The sequence below is a fragment of the Polyodon spathula genome, chromosome 21 (assembly GCF_017654505.1).
Source record: "Polyodon spathula isolate WHYD16114869_AA chromosome 21, ASM1765450v1, whole genome shotgun sequence".
Lineage (NCBI taxonomy): Eukaryota > Metazoa > Chordata > Actinopteri > Acipenseriformes > Polyodontidae > Polyodon > Polyodon spathula.
In genome coordinates this window covers 30,552,323-30,580,161 of record NC_054554.1, presented here as the reverse complement: position 1 = coordinate 30,580,161, position 27,839 = coordinate 30,552,323, and the positions used below count along the sequence as shown (strand labels likewise).

The 27,839-nt window shown below is 43.8% G+C and overlaps 1 protein-coding gene across 1 annotated transcript in view; it reads left to right on the top strand.

Annotated features, from left to right (window-relative positions):
• The first annotated feature begins 8,343 nt into the window (after positions 1-8,343).
• Positions 8,344-27,839, top strand: part of LOC121296100 (alpha-1,6-mannosylglycoprotein 6-beta-N-acetylglucosaminyltransferase B-like) — a 40,772-nt gene continuing 21,276 nt past the window's right edge. The window contains exons 1-7 of the mRNA XM_041221300.1: positions 8,344-8,792; positions 11,532-11,644; positions 18,013-18,157; positions 23,878-23,987; positions 25,071-25,144; positions 25,465-25,632; positions 26,272-26,436. Of these exons, the coding sequence (XP_041077234.1) occupies positions 8,722-8,792; positions 11,532-11,644; positions 18,013-18,157; positions 23,878-23,987; positions 25,071-25,144; positions 25,465-25,632; positions 26,272-26,436 (846 nt within the window). The 5' untranslated portion in view covers positions 8,344-8,721. The remainder of the gene's footprint in view (positions 8,793-11,531; positions 11,645-18,012; positions 18,158-23,877; positions 23,988-25,070; positions 25,145-25,464; positions 25,633-26,271; positions 26,437-27,839) is intronic.

The following is a 27,839-nucleotide window of genomic DNA, read 5'->3' as shown; positions in this document are numbered from 1 at the left end:
AAAAATAATAATAATACAATCAACTATTGTACCTTACTGTTTTTAGAAACAGAAGAAGCAAGATATATTTTCTGAAAACTTATTTTTTTTTAACAATAAAATTTGGAATCTATTAAATCTGTCATCGTAGTTATTAAAAAAAAGAAACATAGGTGTCTATTTTAATATCTGAACTGCAGCAAATCATAACAGCATTATAAAACTCAGAGTGTCTAGTTATATCACAGTGTGGAAATCAAGTGATTCTGTGGAAGGACGGCCTGTGCAATGCTGTCATCACAGCCCCTTGGTAGAATCTCAGAGCGTCTAGTTATATAACAGTGTGAAAATAAAGCCTCTTGGTAGAATCACGAAGAGTTTGCTAATGTTCAATCTGTTCAAATTAATTTCTATATTCTGCGCAAACATCTTTCAAACAGAGTGTTAGACTGCAGTATATTTGGAAAACATAATGCGTTCTGTCATTTCCCAACAGGGTTACAAAATACAATGAAATTCACTTCAGCGTTTCCCCAGTGTTAAACGTCAATTCAATTCTAGACAGATCAGGAGAAGCAGCGTATGTTCCTTTACCCTCTGGAAGCCTTGCTCTCTGCAGGAGCAGGGCTGTGAGCAGAATGAAAGGGTTGTAAATTGAGAAATGTGGAGGCAATAACCTGGAAATGCCAGCTTCATTTAACTTCCATTTCAGGCTAACGAGGGGGTTGCTGTCAGCTGGGCTGTTCTTGGCTTTGGTTGATCGCTGAATAATAATTCTAATGATGTTAGCAGCCCATTATCCTATCGGCAGTCTACAGGCTTCTCAGGGTTTGATGGATGTTGGTGTTTGCCTGTAGCTCTCTGAGAGAGAGAGAGAGAGAGAGAGAGGGAGAGAGAGAGAGGAGAGGAGGGGTAATTCAAACTGTCATGGTGCTGCTCTTCAGTGACTGGTTCAGTTTCTATTACAGGGAAGGCTTTGGTATGCCTTGTTTATTCTTTCATGTTGTGATATTTTCTTTATATTCAATGTTCTGTTATAACTTGTAACCTTCCCGTCCTTACCTCACTGTGAAAGAGGCTGGCATTATAAATATTGAATCCAGTAAAATTATATTAAAATGACTTCAAATGGAGAAAAGAGCATGGACTTGGGTGGGATCTAGATAAGCAGCTGCAAACATTATAATGTGATGGAAGGATTTTGCCTTACACTTAGACAATTGCTGACCCTCCAAAACCTTTGCACCTCTTCTTACAAGGTACAAACCATTGTAGAAGCGAGTAACTAAGAGCTGTATAAAAGCACACACCTGCAGAGACCTGTCATTGGCTTCAGGACAGCTGCTGTGGTTCACTTCTTGATGCGGCAACACTTGGCTCTTGTTGAGGAGAGACAGGAACACATTCAGAGTAGAAGGGCAAGACGAAGAAGATCCCGCATAAGCAAACCCAGGGTCACTTTGCTTGGGATGCTGGAGGATGCAGTGCTAAAATGTTATGGTCTCACTCCGCAGGTCATCCTATACCTAATAGCTGAATAGACCCCCGCGTCAAACTTGGGACATTGCTCTTAAGCTTACATAGGGTGCAGTGCAAAATAATTGCCTGGCTGCAATATAATTATTTGCACTGTGCCTACACTTACTACCTGTGTTTTCAAGCAGTTTCCTACCCCTGTGAATTGTTTTCACTGCACTCGTTATCAGATGCCTCCATATGCAGGCCTCATACATTGCAATGCAATTCATAAGGAGACAGGAGACCTCACCAGGCCTCTCGAACATGTCTCTCACTGATTTGATAAGAGGAGAGCTGTCACTGATTTGATGTGTGTGTGTGTTTTGAAAGGCTGTGTTTGATAAGAGGAGAGCTGTCACTGATTTGATGTGTGTGTGTGTTTTGAAAGGCTGTGTTTGATAAGAGGAGAGCTGTCACTGATTTGATGTGTGTGTGTGTGTTTTGAAAGGCTGTGTTTGATAAGAGGAGAGCTGTCACTGATTTGATGTGTGTGTGTGTTTTGAAAGGCTGTGTTTGATAAGAGGAGAGCTGTCACTGATTTGATGTGTGTGTGTGTGTTTTGAAAGGCTGTGTTTGATAAGAGGAGAGCTGTCACTGATTTGATGTGTGTGTGTGTTTTGAAAGGCTGTGTTTGATAAGAGGAGAGCTGTCACTGATTTGATGTGTGTGTTGTTTTGAAAGGCTGTGTTTGATAAGAGGAGAGCTGTCACTGATTTGATGTGTGTGTGTGTGTTTTGAAAGGCTGTGTTTGATAAGAGGAGAGCTGTCACTGATTTGATGTGTGTGTGTGTGTTTTGAAAGGCTGTGTTTGATAAGAGGAGAGCTGTCACTGATTTGATGTGTGTGTGTGTTTTGAAAGGCTGTGTTTGATAAGAGGAGAGCTGTGTTGTGTGAGGAATGATGGCTGTGGCATGATTATGGAAGTGAGGTGCTCTGCAGTTGCCCATTCCCCAGGGTGGAAGCAGAAGCCTCTTCTGTAGTACTTTAAGCATCTTGCAAGAGGAGAAATAGAGAAATACAAACCGCTGATATCGGTAAGTGATAATCCTCAAATCTTCCTCAGGACACCTAGAGAGTTTAGAGCAGGCTTTGTGATGATTTATTCTTTTAATCATTTGTGTGAGGGGAGACGATGGAGCAGGAGAGCAGAGCAACATTTGGGTTTTGACACACCGTCTTACTGGGAACCAGTTTTTCATTTCTACATTTTACAACAGAGAAGAATTGACCATGACAGGGACTGTGTGTGTGTGTTTGGCTATGAATATTGGGCTATGTGTATCTGACCTACAATTTGACAGACTCCACTGTCACTGTGCTGGCAATGCTAGCCCCTGAGGGTAAGCAGGCTGGCCCATGTAGTTCGCTGTTCTTGAGTTTGAGAACAGATCTTTTCTCAGATATTAAAATATCTAGTCCTTGATGTGCAGATCTGGTGGAGTCATCATGTTAATTAACTGGTTTCATCTCGCATGCTGTGTGAAAGTGCTAGGAGCATTACCATTGCAATGTGGAATTCTGTACAGTCACCTCTCAGCGATCATTCTAGGAGCTGTACTGGGCTCCCATTAAAAGACTGTTGAAGAGTTTGTGAAGTGATCTGTCTCCCAGTTCATTACTACAGCCTGCACGCACACTTCATGTTATTCCATGCTTTCCCACTTTGCTTCACTTATTGGAATTGCCCAATCCATATACTATCCAGACAGCTTCTTTACTTAGGATAAGTGCTAATAATGTTCCGTTAGCTTTCTTCTTTTAAAAGGCTGGTTATAAAAGTGCCTGACTGTGCTTTTAAATCTTGTTTACGTTAAATCCCAATGCTGTTCATCCATCAGAGCCCAGTTTAAAGCATAAGGACGAGTTCTCCCTCGGGAGAGCTTTTCATTTGCATTCTGTCTAATAGTTATTTTTTTATTAGCCAAAAGTTGTCATGCTTATTTTGCAATTCATTTAATGAAGTCTAGGTTGATTTTGTCATTTCTTCTTCAGTTCCAGTCATGTAAACAGATGTTCCCGTGCATCGTCTCATCTCTGTGTATCACAGCAAATATCATTCTGCAATTCTTTCTTGTTCTTTTATTCCCTTGCCTCCAGATGAATTATCTGTCAACAATAACCCCTTTATTGAGAGAGAGAGATTATTGAACATATAGGGGGTGGGGGATGGCCAGACACTGCTGGTATGGGCTGTGATGAGGGGGATGGAGGGGTCCAGACACTGCTGGTATGGGCTGTGATGAGGGGGGATGGAGGGGTCCAGACACTGCTGGTATGGGCTGTGATGAGGGGGGATGGAGGGGTTCAGACACTGCTGGTATGGGCTGTGATGAGGGGGGATGGAGGGGTCCAGACACTGCTGGTATGGGCTGTGATGAGGGGGGATGGAGGGGTCCAGACACTGCTGGTATGGGCTGTGATGAGGAGGGATGGAGGGGTGCAGACACTGCTGGTATGGGCTGTGATGAGGGGGGATGGAGGGGTCCAGACACTGCTGGTATGGGCTGTGATGAGGGGGGATGGAGGGGTCCAGACACTGCTGGTATGGGCTGTGATGAGGGGGGATGGAGGGGTCCAGACACTGCTGGTATGGGCTGTGATGAGGGGGGATGGAGGGGTACAGACACTGCTGGTATGGGCTGTGATGAGGGGGGATGGAGGGGTCCAGACACTGCTGGTATGGGCTGTGATGAGGGGGGATGGAGGGGTGCAGACACTGCTGGTATGGGCTGTGATGAGGGGGGATGGAGGGGTTCAGACACTGCTGGTATGGGCTGTGATGAGGGGGGATGGAGGGGTTCAGACACTGCTGGTATGGGCTGTGATGAGGGGGGATGGAGGGGTTCCAGACACTGCTGGTATGGGCTGTGATGAGGGGGGATGGAGGGGTTCAGACACTGCTGGTATGGGCTGTGATGAGGGGGGATGGAGGGGTTCAGACACTGCTGGTATGGGCTGTGATGAGGGGGGATGGAGGGGTCCAGACACTGCTGGTATGGGCTGTGATGAGGGGGGATGGAGGGGTACAGACACTGCTGGTATGGGCTGTGATGAGGGGGGGTGGGGGATGTCCTGACACTGCTGCTATGGGGGCTGTGATTCTATTATCACATGCACTCTGTAGTGTGGTTTACTATGACTTGTACCAGGCATGCTTGAGGCTGCAGGCTTCACATTGTGCAGGATCCCAGCTCCTTTATCAGAAGGATTCCTTGGTCTATCAGACAGAATGCTTGTTAAAGCCGTGTTGACATGTTTGTGATGATGTGAAGTATATAGAGGGCAGACACAGAGTGCTGCTGGTTTCAAAAGGCAGCAATTCTGGCGAGGGGCTGGGAATAATGAAGTAAGTGATGATGGAAGTCTGCTTTGTAGTTCTTTGATAGGGGTAGATTGTGACCCCCTATACCCCTGGGATCCCATTGTAAACTTGTTGAGCAATAGTATCTATACAGAAGTACAAAAATAAAAGTTAGTAATATATTTAAGTCTTTATCTTAATTTCATGAAATCACCAAATAGTTACTTTTGAAACATGTGTATTATGCATGTATTACACATTAACATGTGTAATACAAGTGTAATACAAGTGTATTACTAACACTGAGAGACAAAGGAGCCATTTATTTCTAAAGAATAGACATAGTGGAGTATGCTTACCAGTGCTGCAGGCGCTTAGTGGATTGTGAGAGAACAATGAACCCAAGCAGCATCCAGGCTGCGAATGGCAGGGCTCCGATAGCACAGGGCCTGTCTGGTTTATGTGGACTCTCTCCAGAAAACAGGGATGCAGACAGACCTCAGGGTCTACTTTAACAGGATGCTTAGAGAAAGAAAAATAACAAGAATGAATTTTGGGTGCCATCCTTAGAGATACATTAAAACTTCTTGTATAATAAGTACAAAGAAACTGGCTCAGCAGCTGCAGAAAAGTCCCTCTTTGACAAACACAGATTCCCCAGAGACACAGTGACAATGTTTATCACACCAGGTAAGGGATCAAACAGCTCATTTAAATGCTCAGCTTGTCTGGTACAGCACCCTCTTTTCTGAGTCCATAATCACTTTCCACAGAATAGAGGGATGAAATACGCTGTGGGATTTCAAAGCAATTTGCTTCCTTCTTTGTATTCTGATTCAGCTGCACCTGTACCAAACAGAAAGCCATTGCTTTGGCTCTAAATGAAATCATAACCTTTGCTAAAAGAAAGGGACTCCCTGAATTAGTTCTAGTTTGAAAGAATCTGAACACAGGAGATAAAAATGAATGTGTCTCTCCTCCATGTTGATCCACACTGCTTCTTGTAAAGGAACAAAGCCAGCTTGACTGAGTAATTAACTCCACAATGAAGGGACAGCTGTTGACACACCTGTGTTTGTGTGTTTTATTGTCTATTTACTGCCTGGAGAATGATGGTAGATCACGAGGAATGTGATAAACAACCACATTTATTTTATGAAAGCTTTAGTAATTAAACAACAAAAAAATGAATAAAAGAAAAAAAACAATGGAGCTGCAGAGAGGATGCTAACACTATTCTCACTTCTATAATGATTTGTACATGCTGCTCGTTACCATGGTTACAGAGAGGATGCTAACACTATTCTCACTTCTATAATGATTTGTACATGCTGCTCGTTACCACGGTTACAGAGGGGATGCTAACACTGTTCTCACTTCTATAATGATTTGTACATGCTGCTCGTTACCACGGTTACAGAGAGGATGCTAACACTATTCTCACTTCTATAATGATTTGTACATGCTGCTCGTTACCACGGTTACAGAGAGGATGCTAACACTGTTCTCACTTCTATAATGATTTGTACATGCTGCTCGTTACCACGGTTATAGAGAGGATGCTTACACTATTCTCACTTCTATAATGATTTGTACATGCTGCTCGTTACCACGGTTACAGAGAGGATGCTAACACTATTCTCACTTCTATAATGATTTGTACATGCTGCTCGTTACCACGGTTACAGAGAGGATACTAACACTATTCTCACTTCCATAATGATTTGTACATGCTGCTCGTTACCACGGCTGCCTGGCTCCTGTTCTTTGACAGGGAAATCAAAGGATATCAGGTCAGTGCATCCACCCTGAGGAGTTTCAGAGGAAGAATGAGAGAAGAAAGGGGCTTAATATACTGTCTATTCATAAAGAATGAGAGAAGGGGCTTAATATACTGTCTATTCATAATGAAGGATAGAAGATAGGGGTTTAATATACTATTCATAATGAATGATAGAAGAAAGGGGTTTAACATACTGTCTATTCATAATGAAGGATAGAAGAAAGGGGTTTAAATGCTATTCATAACAAAGGTCTGCACGATTGTTAAGAACAGGTTGGCTATGATTTCTGTGCCTTATCCTATTTAATAGAGGAGACTTACAGTGATGAAGTATGGATTCTATTTAAATGAACTTCTTGTATCTAATGCATGTTCTCTATCGTTCATTAAGGGTACACCAGTATGTCAAATAATTGAAATATGAAATAAGTCCCTCCACGCCTGCCAGTAGAAGTCAGCCCCTGCAACTCTATTGAGCAGAGTGAGGGCAGTGAGAGCCTTCATTTACTGTGGCTTATCATTCGTCATGAGCAGTGAGATCCTTCCTTTGCTGTGGCTTATCATTCGTCATGAGCAGTGAGATCCTTCCTTTGCTGTGGCTTATCATTCGTCATGAGCAGTGAGATCCTTCCTTTGCTGTGGCTTATCATTCGTCATGAGCAGTGAGATCCTTCCTTTGCTGTGGCTTATCATTCGTCATGAGCAGTGAGATCCTTCCTTTGCTGTGGCTTATCATTCGTCATGAGCAGTGAGATCCTTCATTTACTGTGGCTTACCATTCTTCATGAGCAGTGCATGACAGTCAGCCTTGATGGAATTAGGAGGTCATGCAGAAACATTCTTGATTTATTCATGGATTTGGATTGCTTTGCTCAGCCAATTAAAGATGGACAGCCTTTTTTTTAATCACCGTGGGCATCCCAGACAATTCCAGTAATAAATGCATGATTGTGGTGATTTGGCTACCGTCACCCTTGACTGCATTATAAATCCTATTCATACAGTGCCGGTGTGCAAGTCCCCTCACCACTGAGTCTCTCTCTGAAGCCTTCCCCTGTTGATTTTCACCAGGGTTTAATTAACAGCTGTTGATTTATGTAAAGGTTTTAAATTACCCCAATGCTCTGACTGAATCTCGTTTGGGTAATTACAAAATGGTTGATTGTGTACTGGTAGCTTGCGTTTATAATGGATCTGTTTTACCGTTCTAGTTAAACAAACATTTTGATTGATTTTTCAGTTGATTCTGTGGAGAGCAACGCGACAGTTCCTAGAGCTGGCCAGCTGGTGGCTCCGCCTGCACCCGCACAGCTACAGCGGTCTGAGTAAGAGAGCTGTCTGTGGTTCTGAACTTGTCTTCGCGAGTTAGGTGTTGCTTTGCTCTTTTTTTTGTTAATAACAGAGTAGAGGGCACTACAGGGGGTAGCTGTAATAGTGATGTATTCAAAGGAATAGCTTGAACAACGCGGATAGATGGGGCTGTACCTATATTAAATATGAGCATCCACACATTGGAAAATGCCTTTATATCTCTGAAGAAGCTATCTCGTTAAGAAGCAACTCCACTTCTCTCTCACTTACTCTCTCTTTCTCACGCTCCCCCCCCCCCCCCCCCCCCCCCACGGCCCCCCCCCCCCCCCCCCCCCCCCCCCCCCCCCCCTCTCGCTTTCCTTCGCGTGCGCTGGAGAAGCATCGTTTACTGTTCAATAAGAGCGAAACCAGCACGGGACCGGAGCTCCGGAGGAATAAGGAAGGTCTATTTTGTGTGCAGGGGTATAGCAGGGAGGAGACGCGTGGATCGCTGTTGCAGTTGCTATTGGGTTGGGTGGAGAGCAGAGAGGAGAGATTGTGGAGTACCTCACCTGTGGTCGATGTTTTTCTTCTGCTTCTGCACTAGACTAGCGGAGTAGATTGGGTACTCCCTCCACCGGTACGGGTAATATTAGAAGAAAAACTAAACATTGTGGCTAAACATTTAGCTCGTTTTTAAGGACTGTATTATATTATCAAACCAGGAGGCACTGATCCCTGCAAATGATTGACAGGACAGCGCTGATCTGCCCCGCAGACGGAAGGATTAAAGGTGTATAATACCTGCCGTGCGTCCTGCCTGTCTGTCCTTCTGTCTTTATCTCGGAAAATGGTTACAGTTCCACACATAGACGGTAAAATAATGTTTCGAAGATGCCTGGTCACGTTCAAACCTTTTAGGTAAGCACGCTCTTTCATTTCTTCTACTTTTCTGATGTGTAAATGTGAGGATTGCGTATTTGCGGGGCTGTTGCTTGTTAGTAGTACATCTGTACCGTTCCATAAGGTAAAGCATTGATGAATAGCAAAACCCATCAAGAGAACAATGTTAAACATTACTGGAGGTAATGAATCACTACCTGAATGTAATCCGTTGAATTGACATTGCATGCACAAAGCCAAATAGCAGGCATGTCTCCAGATTCTTCTTCTTCTTCTTCTTCTTCTTCTTCTTCTTCTTCTTCTTCTTCTTCTTCTTCTTCTTCTTCTTCTTCTTCTTCTTCTTCTTCTTCTTCTTCTTAATAATAATAATAATAATAATAATAATAATAATAATAATAACACAATGTTTCTTTGATATTTAATGGATGCTGACTGTACTCTCTCTTCCACAGTTAGTATTCTTGCCCCTTGGCTAATATTAGGCTGGTGACATAAACACAATGTCCTTGCCCTTAGAAACACATTGTACATTGTTAACCCTTTCAGCCTTGTTACATTGTTCTGTGTGGTGACAGGTAACAATTGGGATTTGCTATTTCCAAGATCCACACCACTCAGTGTTGTGAAAATGACACACATACTAACAGCTCATTAACCATTTGTGCGCTTGTCAATCAGAATAGAGGACGTGCAGTGTTCGTGCCTAATAACTTCTATTGAACCTGTATTATTTCCCAGGCTGAAATCAATAGTAAAGACTATTATATTAACACAAGGAGTGGCACTTACTAGGCTTGGAGATACAGGCACAGAACGTCATCATTGTGCAGGGCATGTGCCCAATCGCCGGAGAAAACTCAACCGCATCCACAACACTGTGCTGCCCTATTGTACATTTTTGTTATATGCTACTACTGAATAACTAAATGCTTTGTACACAGAATGGATAGGACAATGCATACCTGGGTATACTTACATAAGACTGCTGTGTCATCAGTCCAGTGATTACGGTAATGTCACAGTGTGTTTGGTATTTTGCAGAGAGCACCAGTTAAATGGTACATTTCTCTTAACCATGGCCCTGTATGTTAAAGGTGTCTTCAGTTTCTCTGCTCAATCCCTTTCAGGAGTCTCATATAATGAGCTTTTTTTCACCCACACAGAACAAAGCAAGTTCGTGAGAGAAGTCTTCCCAGCCTGAGTGATGATATCTCGCTGCTTCCAGAGCTCTGAGATCAGTAGTGTCTATCAGCACTTTAGGAAGCCAATTACACAGCCATTAAACGAACCAGCTATAGGGGACCTAGTTACAAACTGGCTTGAGCTTTCATATAACCTGTCCTAACCTGTTACTGTACTGTGGGTTTCTGAAGACGCCCTGGTCCTCACCATCACTCTTGTTTCCAGTACAGTCAACTTGTCTCTGCCCTGCTCACTCAGTAATATTTCACACCGCTCACTGACAGCCAGGTTATTTCAGTTTCTAATGAGAGGTTCTGAATTAGCAGCAATGGGCCCTCCCCCAAAGTGTTTGGGACTGAGTTAACACCTTTTTTCTAGGCTTTAGAGAAACCAAATTCTTGATGTTAAAAAGCTTCAAATGAATTAGCTTTCAAAATTGTATTCCCTTCCTTTGAAAGTGAAATTGAGAATAAACTGTACACAAGTGCAATGACTACAGTGAGGAAGTTCTGTACCATCATTCGCTCTGCAAGCAATCTCTCTGCACAACAACAAGTTTCAACTATAGTAATACCTAATACACTGTGCTTTTTATTGTAGTTTTTACTTAATTACACAAGACTTGGGCAGCAAAATTGCAACATTTGTTTTTTTCCTTTCATCGTTGCTTAATTGTGATGGATCATCGCAGCCTTGCTGGTTCCTGAGCAGCTGTTTCAAGATGCTTTTTTTGTTGAGTTAAATAGGAGTTGTATTCCCAATGCTCAATCCAGGCCTTCTAATTAATAATATACAGCACTCCCAACAGTATGATACATAGGTATTGAAATGTAATGAGGCTTCCTGGTAAGAGTGTGACATGCCTCTCGGGTAGAGGAGCGAGGATGGAGTGGGCGCTGTGAATCTCATTGAATCCAACATTACTGTGTATGTCACTCTCTTTAGGAAAGAACTGAAGAAGTGTATTTTTCATAGAATGACATCGTAGCAATCCACTGTGAGCTTTCTGACAGGAGCGCATATGCAGAACAAAGCACTGCTGGGACTAACAAACGATCAGCATGAGATGCAGAAAAAAAGCAATAGTTTATATCTAGACACACTTACCCTTGACACATGGGGCACATTGCATATATTAGTTGATGGCAAGCTGTGACTAAAGAGAGGAATGTTTTGTCTGAGGTAGAAATAAATAACCCTGCAGACGTCAGCCTTCACAGGACAAATGTGTACAAATGCCACTGTCATTTAGGAAATGAGATTTTGAAACAACAAAAAATAGAAACTATAATATAAACATACATCTTGCACTCAGCAGAATAATAACATTAAACATTAAAATACAGAAACAACTGTGTGATTACACAATGCAGTCAAGCGTTTAGTAAAAAAAAAGAACTAAAGATAAACAATAACACTCTAAAGGTCATTGATTTGGTGTAAAACGTGGAGTCCCAGATTCTAAAGAAGGATATGATTTCCTGGTATGAGAATTGCAGATGTTGCTCTCACTGTTCTAGTTTTAGATTTCAGAGCGCTTTACCTTTAACAGATTGTTTCACACCTTTATTTCAGGATCTTTTTGATGGGGATCGGATTCTTCAGCCTGTGCTTCTTAATGACGTCTCTGGGGGGGCAGTTCTCAGCCAAGCGATTGGGGGACTCTCCCTTTACCGTCCGAGCAGAAGGTAGCTGACTCTAGTTTTGTTTCAGATATACTGTGAGCTTCATTATCACTTTGTTCCCTCACAGCTTGGTGCTTGCTGTATGTTTGTGTTGCTTTTATTCTCTGTTTGACTGCAAACAATGGTCTGGACCAGATATGAAAGGGAAGGGGGGGGGAGCTCTGCACATGGGGGATTTATTTATTTACACCTTTATTTTGAAATCTTTTTATTTTACGTCACATTGGGGGACTAACACTTAAAATATCACAGATTGGGTCAAAAGGAAAGACAAGGGAGTTATATGTACAGGTTTATAGCATCTTTTACATGAGAAATGTCACCGTTGCTGATGAATCGCTGACAGGAGGCCACCCCTGTGCATCAACAGTGCTGGTTTCTGGAACCCAGAAGGGGTGTGCTTTAGCCAGGACAGAGCATGCCACCCCTGCTCCACAGAGGGAACCAGCAGGTCCTCGCTTAAACATCTCATCCCAACTGCGTGAGTGGAAAACCAACAAGTGAATTGGCATATTACCCAAAAGGAATGGCTCCATGTGGGAAAAAATTGTGTTTGACATCTTTTCATTTCTCTGCAAAGGCACTGAAATAAATATTTTCTGATTTCCATTTTTTAACAGGATGGCAGGATTATGGGGCTTTGGTGTGGAGAAAGTGGATGAGGAGCAGTGGTGGCTTGCAGCACTTACCTTGCATTCAGTTTAGGGAGATAGTAAAGCATTCAGAGGAGGCGAAGGATCATGCCTGTAACATGGATCTCCTAACGTTTTAAAAAGAGATCATGGGTTTCAACACAGCTGCCCTGTAGTGCTAATGCAGGTTTCTTTGATATAATAAACCCAATATAGTTATTTTTTAGTACACACTGAACTTGGTAGACTGTCTGCACCACAGCAAGCCTGCAAATAGACGCTCTGCACACTAATTTTGTACTTCATCCATAAATAACACATAATCTCCTTGTAATATATGCTGCTGCTGCTGCAAAAGCCAGTCACGGAGCCAGCAACGCATGATTAATGAACTAAACCACTGATCCAGCAACACCTGATTAATGAACTAAACCACTGATCCAGCAACACCTGATTAATGAACTAAACCACTGATCCAGCAACGCCTGATTAATGAACTAAACCACTGAGCCAGCAATGCCTGATTAATGAACTAATCAACCACTGATCCAGCAATGCCTGATTAATGAACTAAACCACTGATCCAGCAATGCCTGATTAATGAACTAAACCACTGAGCCAGCAATGCCTGATTAATGAACTAATCAACCACTGATCCAGCAATGCATGATTAATGAACTAAACCACTGATCCAGCAATGCCTGATTAATGAACTAAACCACTGATCCAGCAATGCCTGATTAATGAACTAATCAACCACTGATCCAGCAATGCCTGATTAATGAACTAAACCACTGAGCCAGCAATGCCTGATTAATGAACTAATCAACCACTGAGCCAGCAATGCCTGATTAATGAACTAAACCACTGATCCAGCAATGCCTGATTAATGAACTAAACCACTGAGCCAGCAATGCCTGATTAATGAACTAAACCACTGAGCCAGCAATGCCTGATTAATGAACTAAAACCACTGATCCAGCAATGCCTGATTAATGAACTTAACTGAGCCAGCAATGCCTGATTAATGAACTAAAACCACTGATCCAGCAATGCATGATTAATGAACTAAACCACTGAGCCAGCAATGCCTGATTAATGAACTAAACCACTGATCCAGCAATGCCTGATTAATGAACTAAACCACTGAGCCAGCAATGCCTGATTAATGAACTAAAACCACTGATCCAGCAATGCCTGATTAATGAACTAAACCACTGATCCAGCAATGCCTGATTAATGAACTAATCAACCACTGATCCAGCAATGCCTGATTAATGAACTAAACCACTGAGCCAGCAATGCCTGATTAATGAACTAAACCACTGAGCCAGCAATGCCTGATTAATGAACTAAACCACTGAGCCAGCAATGCCTGATTAATGAACTAAACCACTGAGCCAGCAATGCCTGATTAATGAACCTGATTAATGAACTAAACCACTGATCCAGCAATGCCTGATTAATGAACTAATCAACCACTGATCCAGCAATGCATGATTAATGAACTAATCAACCACTGAGCCAGCAATGCCTGATTAATGAACTAAACCACTGAGCCAGCAATGCCTGATTAATGAACTAAACCACTGAGCCAGCAATGCCTGATTAATGAACTAAACCACTGATCCAGCAATGCCTGATTAATGAACTAAAACCACTGATCCAGCAATGCCTGATTAATGAACCAAACCACTGATCCAGCAATGCCTGATTAATGAACTAAACCACTGAGCCAGCAATGCCTGATTAATGAACTAAACCACTGAGCCAGCAATGCCTGATTAATGAACTAAACCACTGAGCCAGCAATGCCTGATTAATGAACTAAACCACTGAGCCAGCAATGCCTGATTAATGAACTAAACCACTGAGCCAGCAATGCCTGATTAATGAACTAAACCACTGAGCCAGCAATGCCTGATTAATGAACTAATCAACCACTGAGCCAGCAATGCCTGATTAATGAACTAAACCACTGAGCCAGCAATGCCTGATTAATGAACTAAACCACTGAGCCAGCAATGCCTGATTAATGAACTAAACCACTGAGCCAGCAATGCCTGATTAATGAACTAAACCACTGAGCCAGCAATGCCTGATTAATGAACTAAACCACTGAGCCAGCAATGCCTGATTAATGAACTAATCAACCACTGAGCCAGCAATGCCTGATTAATGAACTAATCAACCACTGATCCAGCAATGCCTGATTAATGAACTAAACCACTGAGCCAGCAACACCTGATTAATGAACTAAACCACTGAGCCAGCAATGCCTGATTAATGAACTAATCAACCACTGATCCAGCAATGCCTGATTAATGAACTAAACCACTGATCCAGCAATGCCTGATTAATGAACTAAACCACTGAGCCAGCAACGCATGATTAATGAACTAAACCACTGATCCAGCAATGCCTGATTAATGAACTAATCAACCACTGAGCCAGCAATGCCTGATTAATGAACTAAAACCACTGAGCCAGCAATGCCTGATTAATGAACTAAACCACTGAGCCAGCAATGCCTGATTAATGAACTAATCAACCACTGAGCCAGCAATGCCTGATTAATGAACTAGTCAACCACTGCAGTAAGTGGAAACACCCGGACTGGGCTTACCAGTCACAGGGCAGGGTTGGACCTGGGAGACTGGTACACAGACTGTGTGTGATAAACACAGTGGATATTTACAGTACTGGCATCAGGATGCACTTGCAACCCAGAATGGTAGTGACCTTAAGAAAAATATGTCTGATGGCATAGGGCTGCCCTAGTCAGAGATCTGCTAATGCATGTTGTCCTAGTCAGAGCTCTGCTAATGCATGCTGTCCTAGTCAGAGATCTGCTAATGCAAGCTGTCCTAGTCAGATATCTGCTAATGCAAGCTGTCCTAGTCAGATATCTGCTAATGCAAGCTGTCCTAGTCAGAGATCTGCTAATGCAAGCTGTCCTAGTCAGAGATCTGCTAATGCAAGCTGTCCTAGTCAGAAATCTGCTAATGCAAGCTGTCCTAGTCAGAAATCTGCTAATGCAAGCTGTCCTAGTCAGAGATTTGCTAATGCATGCTGTCCTAGTCAGAGATCTGCTAATGCAAGCTGTCCTAGTCAGAGATCTGCTAATGCAAGCTGTCTTGTGTCTCAGTGGCCATGTGAGGCTCCAGTGCCTCTGGATGGTTAGTTTCTGTGGAAAAGACTGTTCTTGCTCAGAGGCACAGTCATCGCATTACCTCCCTCTGGGCTTGCTTTATAAATGAACAGCTTTTTGTAAAGGCATCATGACAAATTGATGTGTGAATCCGTGTGTGTTATTGTTCACAGGGAAATATCATCTGCTGTTGTCTATGAATAATAATAATAATCACTCTGCGCTAAATTAAATTCTGTATGCACATTGACTTAACTGTTTGTGCGGCTATCTTTGACTAACAACACAGCTGAAGTTTCGACTTGCTGCCTCCTGAACTGAGCTTCAAAGAGATGCCATTCTAACATTCCCCAACCCCGGCAAACAAAGAACCAATGAAGTGAAAGTTCCTTCAGTCATACAACCAATTCAAGACACTGACGTACCACTAGATCACTGCAGACTGAGGAAGGATGCAGCATAGTCCCGATTCACAAACTGAAGAAGTAATGAAAAATGTGCCAAAATTTGAGGAGCGATTAAAGGAGCGATTAAAAGCTGCAAGCATGACAGAGGAAGGAACAGCAAAAGAAAGATGCGGGAGCGATAGATAACCCCACTGAATATCTTTCAAACTCATTATCTGACAGCCACATCATGTTAGTGTCTGCCCAAGTTTCAGCAGGGGGAAGGAAAAGTTGCACCCCCGTTTTCTTTAGTGAAAAGGGGCACCCCCCCCCCCCCCCCCCCTCCAAATTATTTCAGTGAGATGTTGTCCCTGGCCCCACGCCACTGCGATCCAGATTCATGAAGTGACAAGATTGTAAATAATATATGTGTTTACAGGGAAAGCTGTTTTAGAAGAGCCTTGATAAACCAGGGTATTGGAAATGCATTTAACCCCTTCCAGATACCTGGGACCTCATCCCAGCAACATGTATAATAACCAAACGTTCATAACCGTGTATGTGCCTGAATCAAGATCTATCTTACAAGAAGCCCCTTGTTTCATAAAGGGTTAAGTGTTGTTTAACTTGGCAATAAATGACATGTGAGTGAATGTAAAGGTTTCTTTCTTTTAGGAAATATTTAGGTTGTCCCTGTCAAGTGTAAGAAGGTTTGTTTTACCCACTACCAACTCCAAGGCTATGAACAGCTATTGAATCTACTTAAGTAACAGGAATCTGTGTAGGCTGGATAGTCCTCTTGGGAATGTATGTTTGATAACACTGCTGAAACGATTCAAGCAGCAGGAGACATGGGATTGAGAGTTCCATTCATTCATCTCTAACACAGAGCATGGCCAGGGGAGTGAAGCCTTGAGAATGAGGTAGAGCTGCTGAGAAATCAATTGCATGAATGCAGGTTAGTCTTTTCTTATGTGCCGTCATCTGCTTTGAAAATAAATTATACACAAAGGATACATGACAGAAGTCGTCCACCCAAGTAGACCAGGTTCTGAAAACTTAGTTTTGCAGAGAATAAAGAAACTCAATTAGTTATCCATCTAAGGAATATTTTGAGATGAAAACAAATTAGCAACATGCATTAGGAGGGGAATGGATACACTGACAGAGTGTTTGAGGTGCTGGGTTGGTTGTGTTGACAGAGTGTCTGAGCGGCTGGGTTGGTTGGTTGGCTGGTTGTGTTGACAGAGTGTCTGAGGGGCTGGGTTGGTTGGTTGTGTTGACAGAGTGTTTGAGCAGCTGGGTTGGTTGTGCAGATGATTTCTCTCCACAGGGAAGATTCTAACAGTTTCTGGAGGTTGTGCTTTTTCATGTATATGAAGTTACATTTGCCTGATTATTGATGTGATCTGATCTGCATCATGAACTAGTTAACTTATCCTTAAGGGGCACTTTCTATAGAGAAGCTTTTCATAATCAAATTTCTTCTCATGTTTACATCCCTTAATGTGTTTTTTATTGTAGTAGTATTATTATTATTATTATTATTCTCTACAGGTTTAGTAGTGCAATTATTATTTTTTGTTATTTTTTTTTAAACAGGAGAAATGTGCCTGGTTAGAAGTTATCTGCAAGCTCTCACTGTAGAAATAAAAAGTTAGTTAATAGACATTTCTATGTTATCATCAGTCAGGTCACTCGCGCTCCTTCTAGACCAGGGAGGTGTCTTACACAAGTGTTGTTTTTCTTTAAAGAAATACAGCTTGTTTAATGTGCACCCATTAATCTGTGCTGGAAAAAAGTTTCATGATTTGTATTGCACTTGTCATCATTTTCTGAAATGAAGTGTTGAACCTGAGTGTGGCACGGCATGTGATTTACTAGGTCTTCTAGGCAAGGTTAATTACATAAGTCATCCTTCATGAGAACTCAACTGTGTACCAGAGGCTCATATTTACCCCATTAAAGTTGATATTCTTTGATGGACGTCTCGGTCTAATACATCATTATGTCCTTCTCTAAAACTCATGACACAGACACATTTCTGTGCTTTGATACAGAAGTAGCTATTGAGACACTTGATCCAATAAATTACAATATCATAATCTGTGAGTATCATCCAACAGTCCCCCAGTGTGGTTTGAAAAACGCATTATAAATACATTCCTGTTGAAATGACCCAGTTTCCTTGTTTCCTTCCAGTACTCGGGGGCCTGGAGTCCCGAGGGGTTCTGCGGAAGATCAGCGACATGCTTGAAGTGATAATGAAGCGGATCGACTCCCTCTCGAAGCGGGACAATGTGAGCGACACCCGCATACTGGACGAGCTGAGCTCCGCCATAGACAGGTACAAACGAGGGGGTTTGAGCAGCGTCCCTTAATCACATGATACACAGGTACAGACAAGGGGGTTTGAGCAGCGTCCCTTAATTACAAAATACACAGGTACAGACAAGGGGGTTTGAGCAGCTTCTCTTAATCACATGATACACAGGTACAGACGGGGGGGTTTGAGCAGTGTCCCTTAATCACATGATACACAGGTACAGGCGGGGGGGTTTGAGCAGCTTCTCTTAATCACATGATACACAGGTACAGGCGGGGGGGTTTGAGCAGCGTCCCTTAATCACAAGATACACAGGTACAGGCGGGGGGGTTTGAGCAGCTTCTCTTAATCACATGATACACAGGTACAGGCGAGGGGGTTTGAGCAGCTTCTCTTAATCACATGATACACAGGTACAGGCGGGGGGGTTTGAGCAGCTTCTCTTAATCACATGATACACAGGTACAGACGGGGGGGTTTGAGCAGCATCCCTTAATCACATGATACACAGGTACAGGCGGGGGGGTTTGAGCAGCTTCTCTTAATCACATGATACACAGGTACAGGCGGGGGGGTTTGAGCAGCTTCTCTTAATCACATGATACACAGGTACAGACGGGGGGGTTTGAGCAGCGTCCCTTAATCACAAGATACACAGGTACAGGCGGGGGGGTTTGAGCAGCTTCTCTTAATCACATGATATACAGGTACAGGCGGGGGGGTTTGAGCAGCTTCTCTTAATCGCTCTGAGGCTGTGAACTGAAGCCATGAGTTCAAGAACACGTCATTTGTGAGCATACTGCGTGAACGATAGCCTCTGGTGTAAAGATATCAAATCATTCTGAGCTGCGTTCTGGTACCTAGTGAGGGCAAGCGCAGTTCATCTGAAATGCTCAGAAGTGTTAATCTTGGCTTCTGAGAAGTGGGACTGTGGTATCAAATACATGCACTGGTGGTTTCACAAGCATTTTTATTTGAAAAACATGAAAAATTCAAACTGTGTCACAATGGAAATGAAACACAACAGAAAACACAGTGAACTGCACTGAAGGACTATGAGATGGGATGTCAGCTTCATTCCCATTCAAAGGGTCACCACCCCTGTGTGCCAGCGCATGTGGTGGTTGGTAGACTTATTTATTTTACCCAGAGATGAAAGTGCTAAATACAGTGCCACCAGCATCCACTGGCTAGCAAGGAATGGGCTGCTGCATAAGAGCTGGTCATTATCATGAACCTTTGGCTTGTGGCTCGGGCAGATATCCCCACCTAAACCTTTTCAACAATCCATCACAACCAGAAATCAGCAAACAGGGAAATGCAAAACTAGCGTGTTGCTCTGAAGGGGCAGACGTGGCTCCACCAGGCAAGGTCAAAGAGCAGATTGCACCCCATCTATGTGCTGTACTGGCTGGGCATGGCTTGTTAATAAACAGCTTGGTTCAGCTGAATCTTTGCTCCACACAGCGCTCTTTATCCAGACTAATCCCACAGTCCTTTATTTTGAGTGGCCAGCAGGATCCTGGGAAGAAAGGCCCAGTCTGAAATTAAATCTCCTTGCTTTGCAGACTAATTTATCTTTAATTAGAAAGAAAATAGATAAAGTCTTGAAAGGGTCGCACTGGTCATGCTCCAATCTTTTTCCTCCTCTATAACTCTTGACATTTTGACAGTCCTTTTAAAATACCATCAAAGTGCAATTTACTGCCTGGCCCCATTCCTACCTGTCTAGCTGGGAATCAATTGAGATGCAGACAGACAGTTAAAGGTGACTTTATGAAGAGAGAAGAAGAGAAAGGGAAATGTTTGTGTTGGATTATTTCAATTGCTTTAAAAGCATCAGGGTGTCTGTGTTTGAAGCTGTCTCTGGTTATGTCTTTGAAGTCGAGATTCCACGTCCTATGCTGTGGCTCCTCCCCCTCTCTGACAGTTGAAGCAGCTACACTGTATCTTTCTCTGCGGAGATGATCGGGCTGCACTGATAGGCTGGGTGTGTTTACCACTATATCTGATAGAACTTGAAGAGAGGAGAAACAAAAAAGTGTCATGCATGAAGATAGTGGAAAGCCTTGCTCTGAAACACACACACACACACACACACACACACACACACACACACACACACACACACAGACCAACCACAGGACAGGGTAATCCCAAGAATAAGACTCATACTGTTCATAACCTTCAGTTAAGATGAATTATATGTATCGTTTTATTTTTTAATGATTAGGTTAAGGATAGAATTGATGCTTGAGTTATTGGATTGCAATGGAACACTTGTAATCACTGTCCAGCTAACATTGTGTTAGTGGTCTCAGCTCCACTCAAGACTCCAGTTTCTATGGTTGCAGAACACCAGATCTGTACAGTCTCATCTACAGCTCCCTGATATTTGCTTCCCTGCGGTGCTATTTTTGTAGAACGAGTCCTGTGAGCATCGCACTATTCCCTGTTGAGTAACTTCTTTGATCCTGGTGGACACATCATAATGAGAAATAAAAGATTATCCTTGACAGTGATGTCTCCTCTCCCCTTTGCTGTGTGACTAACCATCTTTATTGAAAATGAAATCCTAGCTAGATGGCAATGCCTAGATGGGATGCGCTGTTCTAGTATTACTATGCCTTTGATCTGAACATTGCACCACTATTAAAGAGATCTCAATGATGGAGGTAAAAAAGAACAATGTAGTTGAGCGGGCCTGACCTACAGTACCATACCTGCCTGCCTGTGGACAGCTTTCAGAATGCTTTGTACACGATTCCTCCTCTCTCTATTGATGTAGAAATCAGTGCCTGCCTGCTGTGTGTCCTCAGTCTCTATGGTAATGGAGCCCATTCAAACATGGCTGTCTGTGAGGGTGTGTCACTTTTATTGCTGTCTGCTGCTTTCTCCAGCCTCTCTAGAGTGTCTGTGACTCGGCTCCACTCTCCTTTACTGTCTGCTGCTTTTTCCAGCCCCTCCAGAGTGTCTGTGACTCACCTCCACTGTCCTTTACTGTCTGCTGCTTTCTCCAGTCCCTCCAGAGTATCTGTGACTCACTTTCATTCTCCTTTACTGTCTGCTGCTTTCTCCAGCTCCTCCAGAGTGTCTGTGACTCGCCTCCACTCTCCTTTACTGTCTGCTGCTTTCTCCAGCACCTCCAGAGTGTCTGTGACTCTGCTCCACTCTCCTTTACTGTCTGCTGCTTTCTCCAGTCCCTCCAGAGTGTCTGTGACTTGACTCCACTCTCCTTTACTGTCTGCTGCTTTCTCCAGCCCCTCTAGAGTGTCTGTGACTCACTTTCATTCTCCTTTACTGTCTGCTGCTTTCTCCAGCCCCTCTAGAGTGTCTGTGACTCGCCTGCACTCTCCTTTACTGTCTGCTGCTTTCTCCAGCCCCTCCAGAATGTCTGTGACTCGGCTCCACTCTCCTTTACTGTCTGCTGCTTTCTCCAGCCCCTCCAGAGTGTCTGTGACTCACCTCCATTCTCCTTTACTGTCTGCTGCTTTCTCCAGCCCCTCTAGAGTGTCTGTGACTTGGCTCACTCTTCTTTTCCTCTCCTCTCTGAATCAGATGCCACTTGTACTGGAATGGGCTTGATAGCTCCAGGGACTCCAGTAGCACAGTAGGGTCTCTGCAGCACGGCCACTTCAAATCCCATTCAAGTACTCTGGGTCTGCTTAGCTGTGTGAAGAAAAGTCTGATTGAATTAACTTACTGCTGATGGCTTTGTGGAAAGCATTCTTCATTCCTGCCTATAATGCTTTCACAGATGTCTGTTTTCCAAAATGAGAAGCAGCTGTTTTGCATATTGCGGAATGTGTGTCAGAATTGCATTTGCATACCTAATTGCTCCTGTGAAGTCTGTTTCTATACTGCACATCACAGGCAGTTCTGAAACAATGTGCAGAATGGGCTGCTCATACTGTATGCTCTACCTCTTTTTCGCTAGGTTGTGAGTGACCTCGGATTCCTGCCCGGGAGCTCTGAACCTGGGCAGCGCTACTATACTGATTGGCTCTGACAGCACCTGGTCCCCACGCAGTTACAAATGAACCATCTCTGTCAGGGACTCTCATTGACGCTGACATGTTTGCTTGTAAGGAGGAATTAGATGTGATGTAGGAAGTTTGTGGCTGTGAGTTACCTGCAGGTTTGCTGCCTGCATTAGGAGTAAGTGAGGTGCAGAGTGAGCCACGTGAGTTGCTATTGCTGCTGTTTCTGCTTCCTGGAAGTTCCAGGATGTTATAGGGATAGCCTGGAGCTGGTGTCCAGAGACAGCAGAGCTTTTATTGAATAAGTGATCAGATGAAGAGAGAAGATGACGTCTGCCCACACAGGACTAGCTTCCCCTGCTCTGAAAATATCAGAGACGCCTGATTCAGGGCCCCAGTGGTTCCCATGACTGGCATGGCACTTGAGGAGTTAATATTGTTTGCATTTTTATATTCTTTACATACAGTAAGCTATGTGTGTTTGAGAGAGAGAGAGAGAGAGAGAGAGAGAGAGTACTTTTCTTTGAGTACTGCACCATTTCCCAAACTGACAGGGAATTGGAGTTGGAAGTAAATGGGTAAGTAGGCCCCAGGAAAGGTAGTGAAAGGTAAATTGAATCAAGCAGAGAGGCTGCAGGGTGCTTCACTGTGCATGCCAAGTGACAGTCATTACTAGAGGTCACCACTGTGGCTCACAGGGAATATCTAAAATCATCCATTTAAGAAGCTGTAATGCCAGCTGTTAAACTAGAGAATTGGGGTGAAAAGGAGACTCATTAAAGGTGAAATTATTTTGAGGCACCCACTGCTGTGACTGACACTCAGTTTGAAAATCAAGGAATGCCGAAGGCCTTGCCTCTTCCATTAGGTAGTACTGAACACTGCAGCCGAACAGGTTACACCTACAGTAAGCGCAACACAAACAGTCTGAGAATATTGTGAACGTTTTGGAGACCAAAATGACCAACAAGCTCTTTAAACCTACAGAGCCGCTCACCCCTATGCCCTGTTATAATGCTGTGTTTCACATGTCGGTAAAGCATGATGCCACACTCACAGACCCTACAGTGCAGAGGGTGCTGGAGCACTGTGTTCAAGTACTCACGGACCCCGCAGTGCAGAGGGTGCTGGAGCACTGTGTTCAAGTACTCACGGACCCCGCAGTGCAGAGGGTGCTGGAGCATTGTGTTCAAGTACTCACGGACCCCGCAGTGCAGAGGGTGCTGGAGCACTGTGTTCAAGTACTCACGGACCCCGCAGTGCAGAGGGTGCTGGAGCACTGTGTTCAAGTACTCGCGGACCCCGCAGTGCAGAGGGTGCTGGAGCACTGTGTTCAAGTACTCACGGACCCCGCAGGGCAGAGGGTGCTGGAACACTGTGTTCAAGTACTCACGGACCCCGCAGTGCAGCAGGGGGGGGCTGATAGCACTGGAACCATTGCAGAGGTAATTGCTGTTACCATGCACATCCTGGCCAAGCTGGAATAGGGCTGCCATCAGGGAGAGCAGCCACTACAGCCAGTCCTGAGCCTAGAGCTTCCTCTGCTCTCTGCCTTTCAATCCCTGGATTTCCATGTACCCTTATATTTGCTCTCTGTTCTTTCTCATGCATCTTGGTCCCTCTTTTCATGACCGCTCTCTTATCTGAATTCATTATTTAGTTTTTCATGCACCGCAAGCTACATGACAAGAGACTGATGCCTTCACTAGTGCTGCTGCTCTCCAAGCTGCTTACCCCCCACCCCCTCGCTCTGTGTTTCAGGTTCCAGCCGGCCGGTCTGATCGAGCGAATCCAGGCGATTGCGCAGAATGTGTCTAACATGGCAGTGAAGGTGGAGCAGATCCTCCAGAACAGCCTGGCTGCAGGCAGAAGTACTGTCATCATAGTATTCAATTCTATTCATAGCTAAGCACACTTCAGATCTATATTGATGGAGCAATCTGCACATTCACGACAAGGCAGCCAGACACAGACACATATCCAGCAGCACAGCTGCAGCAAGTTTGTAACAATGGTGTTGATGATTCTCTGGCTCAGTAGACAGACAGTCAGAAGCACATGAAAGAACATTTTAACACTCATTTCTATGCAATTTGTTTTTTATTCTTTTAGGGGTTGCACTGTGCTGTACAACACAATGCCGTTTCAAAAACTCGCCACATAAGATGTTAAAATTGTTATCCAATACCATACCTGTCAAGGTCCCAGGACAGTTGACCAGGAGATTTTATGTAACGGATAGTGTTAAGTGAGTAATGAGGCAGGTGGAGGGTGAACCCTCTCCTGCGTGGGGGGGTTCTGTGGTGCATGTTATATGCCCAAGTGGCAGACTTGCAATCTCTCAAGGATCTGTCACTGATGTTGGAATCATAACAGCGGGTCCCAATATTAAGCGGGTCCCGGCCGGTAGATTTATCCTGACCGGGAGATTTGTCCTGACCAGGAGATTTGTCCTGACCGGGAGATTTGTCCTGACTGGGAGATTTATCCTGACTGGGAGATTTGTCCTGACCGGAAGATGGGTCCTGAAAATGGGAGGGTCCTGGTCAAAATGGGAGACTTGACAGGTATGCAAGACTAATAAATAATTGAAAAGCTTGGGTTAGTCAAACTCTCATGTGTTCAATTAAGATCTACTTTTGTACAAATAGGCTTTTCTCCACTGTGCTAGCTCACTCAGCTTTTGCCCTGTTAACAACTCTAGCAAGTGGTACATCCGTGCAAGCAGCCACAAAACATACAAATATTACTTTGTGAACCCCATTAATGTAATTCCTGGAGTACTTAAAACTGATTCACACACTTTATAGAATTGAGTCACTATATAAAAAAATACATGCTGCTGCACGTTATTCCATTTACTGCTGGACTTTACGATTAGTCAGATTGTTCTTGTAAACTCTTTGAGATTCCCTTCCTTCTTCTCAGTCCCCTCACTTCTGTTTGCGTTCCAGTTAGAGATGGAATAGCCAATCGCTGTGAGGCTCCTCAAGATCCCAAATACCCCGACTGCAGCAGCAAACTGGATGTGAGTATCAAGCCTGTGTGTCTCAATATCTGTGCATGCGTCTTTCTGCACACCTGGCACAGGACTGATTGCCAAAGCAATGGCTCTCTGTGTCAGGCTCTTACAATACATTGTGCCATTTTACACCTTTGCTTTGCACTGTCAGGTAATTATGTGGTATGACACAATAACAACTGTGGAGCACAAATCCCTGAATTAGCAGATCAGTCTCCACTGTGTGTTTCAGTGAGTGTTGTTAATAAAGAGATCCACTGGGTTCTGTGTGTGTTTCATTGAGTGTTGTTAATAAAGAGGTCCGTTGGGTTCTGTGTGTGTTTCAGTGGATGAGAGCCCGCTGGACCTCGGACCCGTGCTATGCTTTCTATGGGGTGGATGGCAGCGAGTGCTCCTTCCTGATCTACCTCAGCGAGGTGGAGTGGTTCTGCCCACCCCTGCCCTGGAGAAACCACACCGCCCCAACCACCCCTAAACCCAGGGGCAAGCGGCAGGTGAGGCTGCCTGCGAAGAGAAGCTGGGCCACAGGGACTCAAAGACAACAAAAGACTCACTAGAGACTGAAGCTGACATTCCCTTCTAAAATCATTGAAAAACATTTAATACTAATATATATAATTAGTTTATATTGCCAGGGGGTGTACTCCTGAGGGAAATCATGCATTTCATGGTCACACCACCAACACAGAGCAGATTTGCCAACGCTTTGCTGATTATGATGTACACTGATACCATGCTGGTCTATCAGTCTTGAGATTAGAAGACACTTCTTTATACAGAGTGGTGAGGGTATGGAATGGGTTATCGTGCCATGTTGTTGGTGCTGAATCATCCTGGATCCTTTAAGACCCAGCTTGACAAAGTTTTGAGATGAGCTAGCTACTAGGAACCGGACTGGCACAGATGGAATGAAAGTTTTGAGATGAGCTAGCTACTAGGAACCGGACTGGCACAGATGGAATGAATGTTTTGAGATGAGCTAGCTGCTAGGAACCGGACTGGCACAGATGGAATGAATGTTTTGAGATGAGCTAGCTGCTAGGAACCGGACTGGCACAGATGGAATGAATGGCCTCCTCTGTGGTTTGTATGTTTTCTTCTGTGTGTATAAATCCTGTGTGCTTCCTGTGCAGGCTGCTTTCCGCACGGATATCGAGGCCCTGCTGGAGCAGGTGGGCACTGGGAAGGAGTCTCTGATCTTCATAAAGAGGCGGATCAGGAGGCTGGCAGGGCAGTGGGGTCAGGCTGCAAACAGACTGGGGGAGAAACTGAAGAGGAGCTGGAGGGAGAGGAAGAAGGTGAGAGCTTTTATTTGAACTCCTGAACTCTCCTTCTGCCTTTTCAGACAGGCATCTAGGAACCCGAAGCAGCTGGGAGGTGTTTCCATTCTATTCAGTTCAATGAAACTGTGAGGGTGTCACTGTGTCTCTCTCAATCTGATTGCATTAAGGAGGGCATTTAAAAACACCCTTATTTACTTAAAGTCATAATACATTTAATCACATTTAAAATGAAAATAATTATTCCGTGTTGAATCAGTGGAATAATCTACCCTGCATTATTTCAGAGATCAATTCTTGTATATGTGCCTCTTACAATATTTGTAATTGAATGGAAATGCATTAAAACGAGTGAGGGTTGTACTGTACATGTTGCATTGTGCTTACACCAAGAGCAGCCTGTATATGCACTGTGCTTACACATAGAGCAGCCTGTATGTGCACTGTGCTTACACCTAGAGCAGCCTGTATGTGCACTGTGCTTACACCTAGAGCAGCCTGTATGTGCATTGTGCTTACACCTAGAGCAGCCTGTATGTGCATTGTGCTTACACCTAGAGCAGCCTGTATGTGCATTGTGCTTACACCTAGAGCAGCCTGTATGTGCATTGTGCTTACACCTAGAGCAGCCTGTATGTGCACTGTGCTTACACCTAGAGCAGCCTGTATGTGCATTGTGCTTACACCTAGAGTAGCCTGTATGTGCATTGTACATACTTCATATTGCACAAAAGAAGTAACAATTCCATTCCATGCATGTGCCCTAAACAATTAAGCAGCTGTGACATGTTTAGAATGTCAGGCGACCCCCTCGATTCTGAGACACGCCTGACGTTCTCACAGTCAGCACCGTTAGTTCCTGGTTTCTGCTCTCTGGAACCGTATCCCAGTGCACTAATCCTCCTGATTATTATTAGAAACCAGTGAGAAAGCTATTGCACCACACAAGCAAAACACAAATCAATCTGGAATTGAAATATGTAGATAAGGTTTAAAATAGCAATACAGGCACAGTTTACTGGTTTCTAATTGCAATAAAACCTTGATTGCCAATAATAGTAATAGAAACTGCTTCCTACACAGCCTGGATTAGGAATAGTTGCAGTGAGTCAGAAACGCAGGCTCTGGGATTAGAATTGAAAGTGCTCTAAATTAGTAGGGTAGACAGTGGAGGTTGTCAGCTAACAGCCCTACTGTTACACAGTCACAAAGGCAGCTTCGGAGAAAACTGTGCAGAATGATACGTAAAAAGATGGGTTTTTTTACCGCGCTTGAACGCTGTATCCTCTTGAGACACTACAAGCTCTGCCACGTTTCCTGATGTTTTGCGTATCAGTTTGGTTTTGTTTCTATAATGCAGCCCCTACTATTTTCCTTACGATGCCTGCTTACATCACGACACAAGGACAGTCAGACAGTGT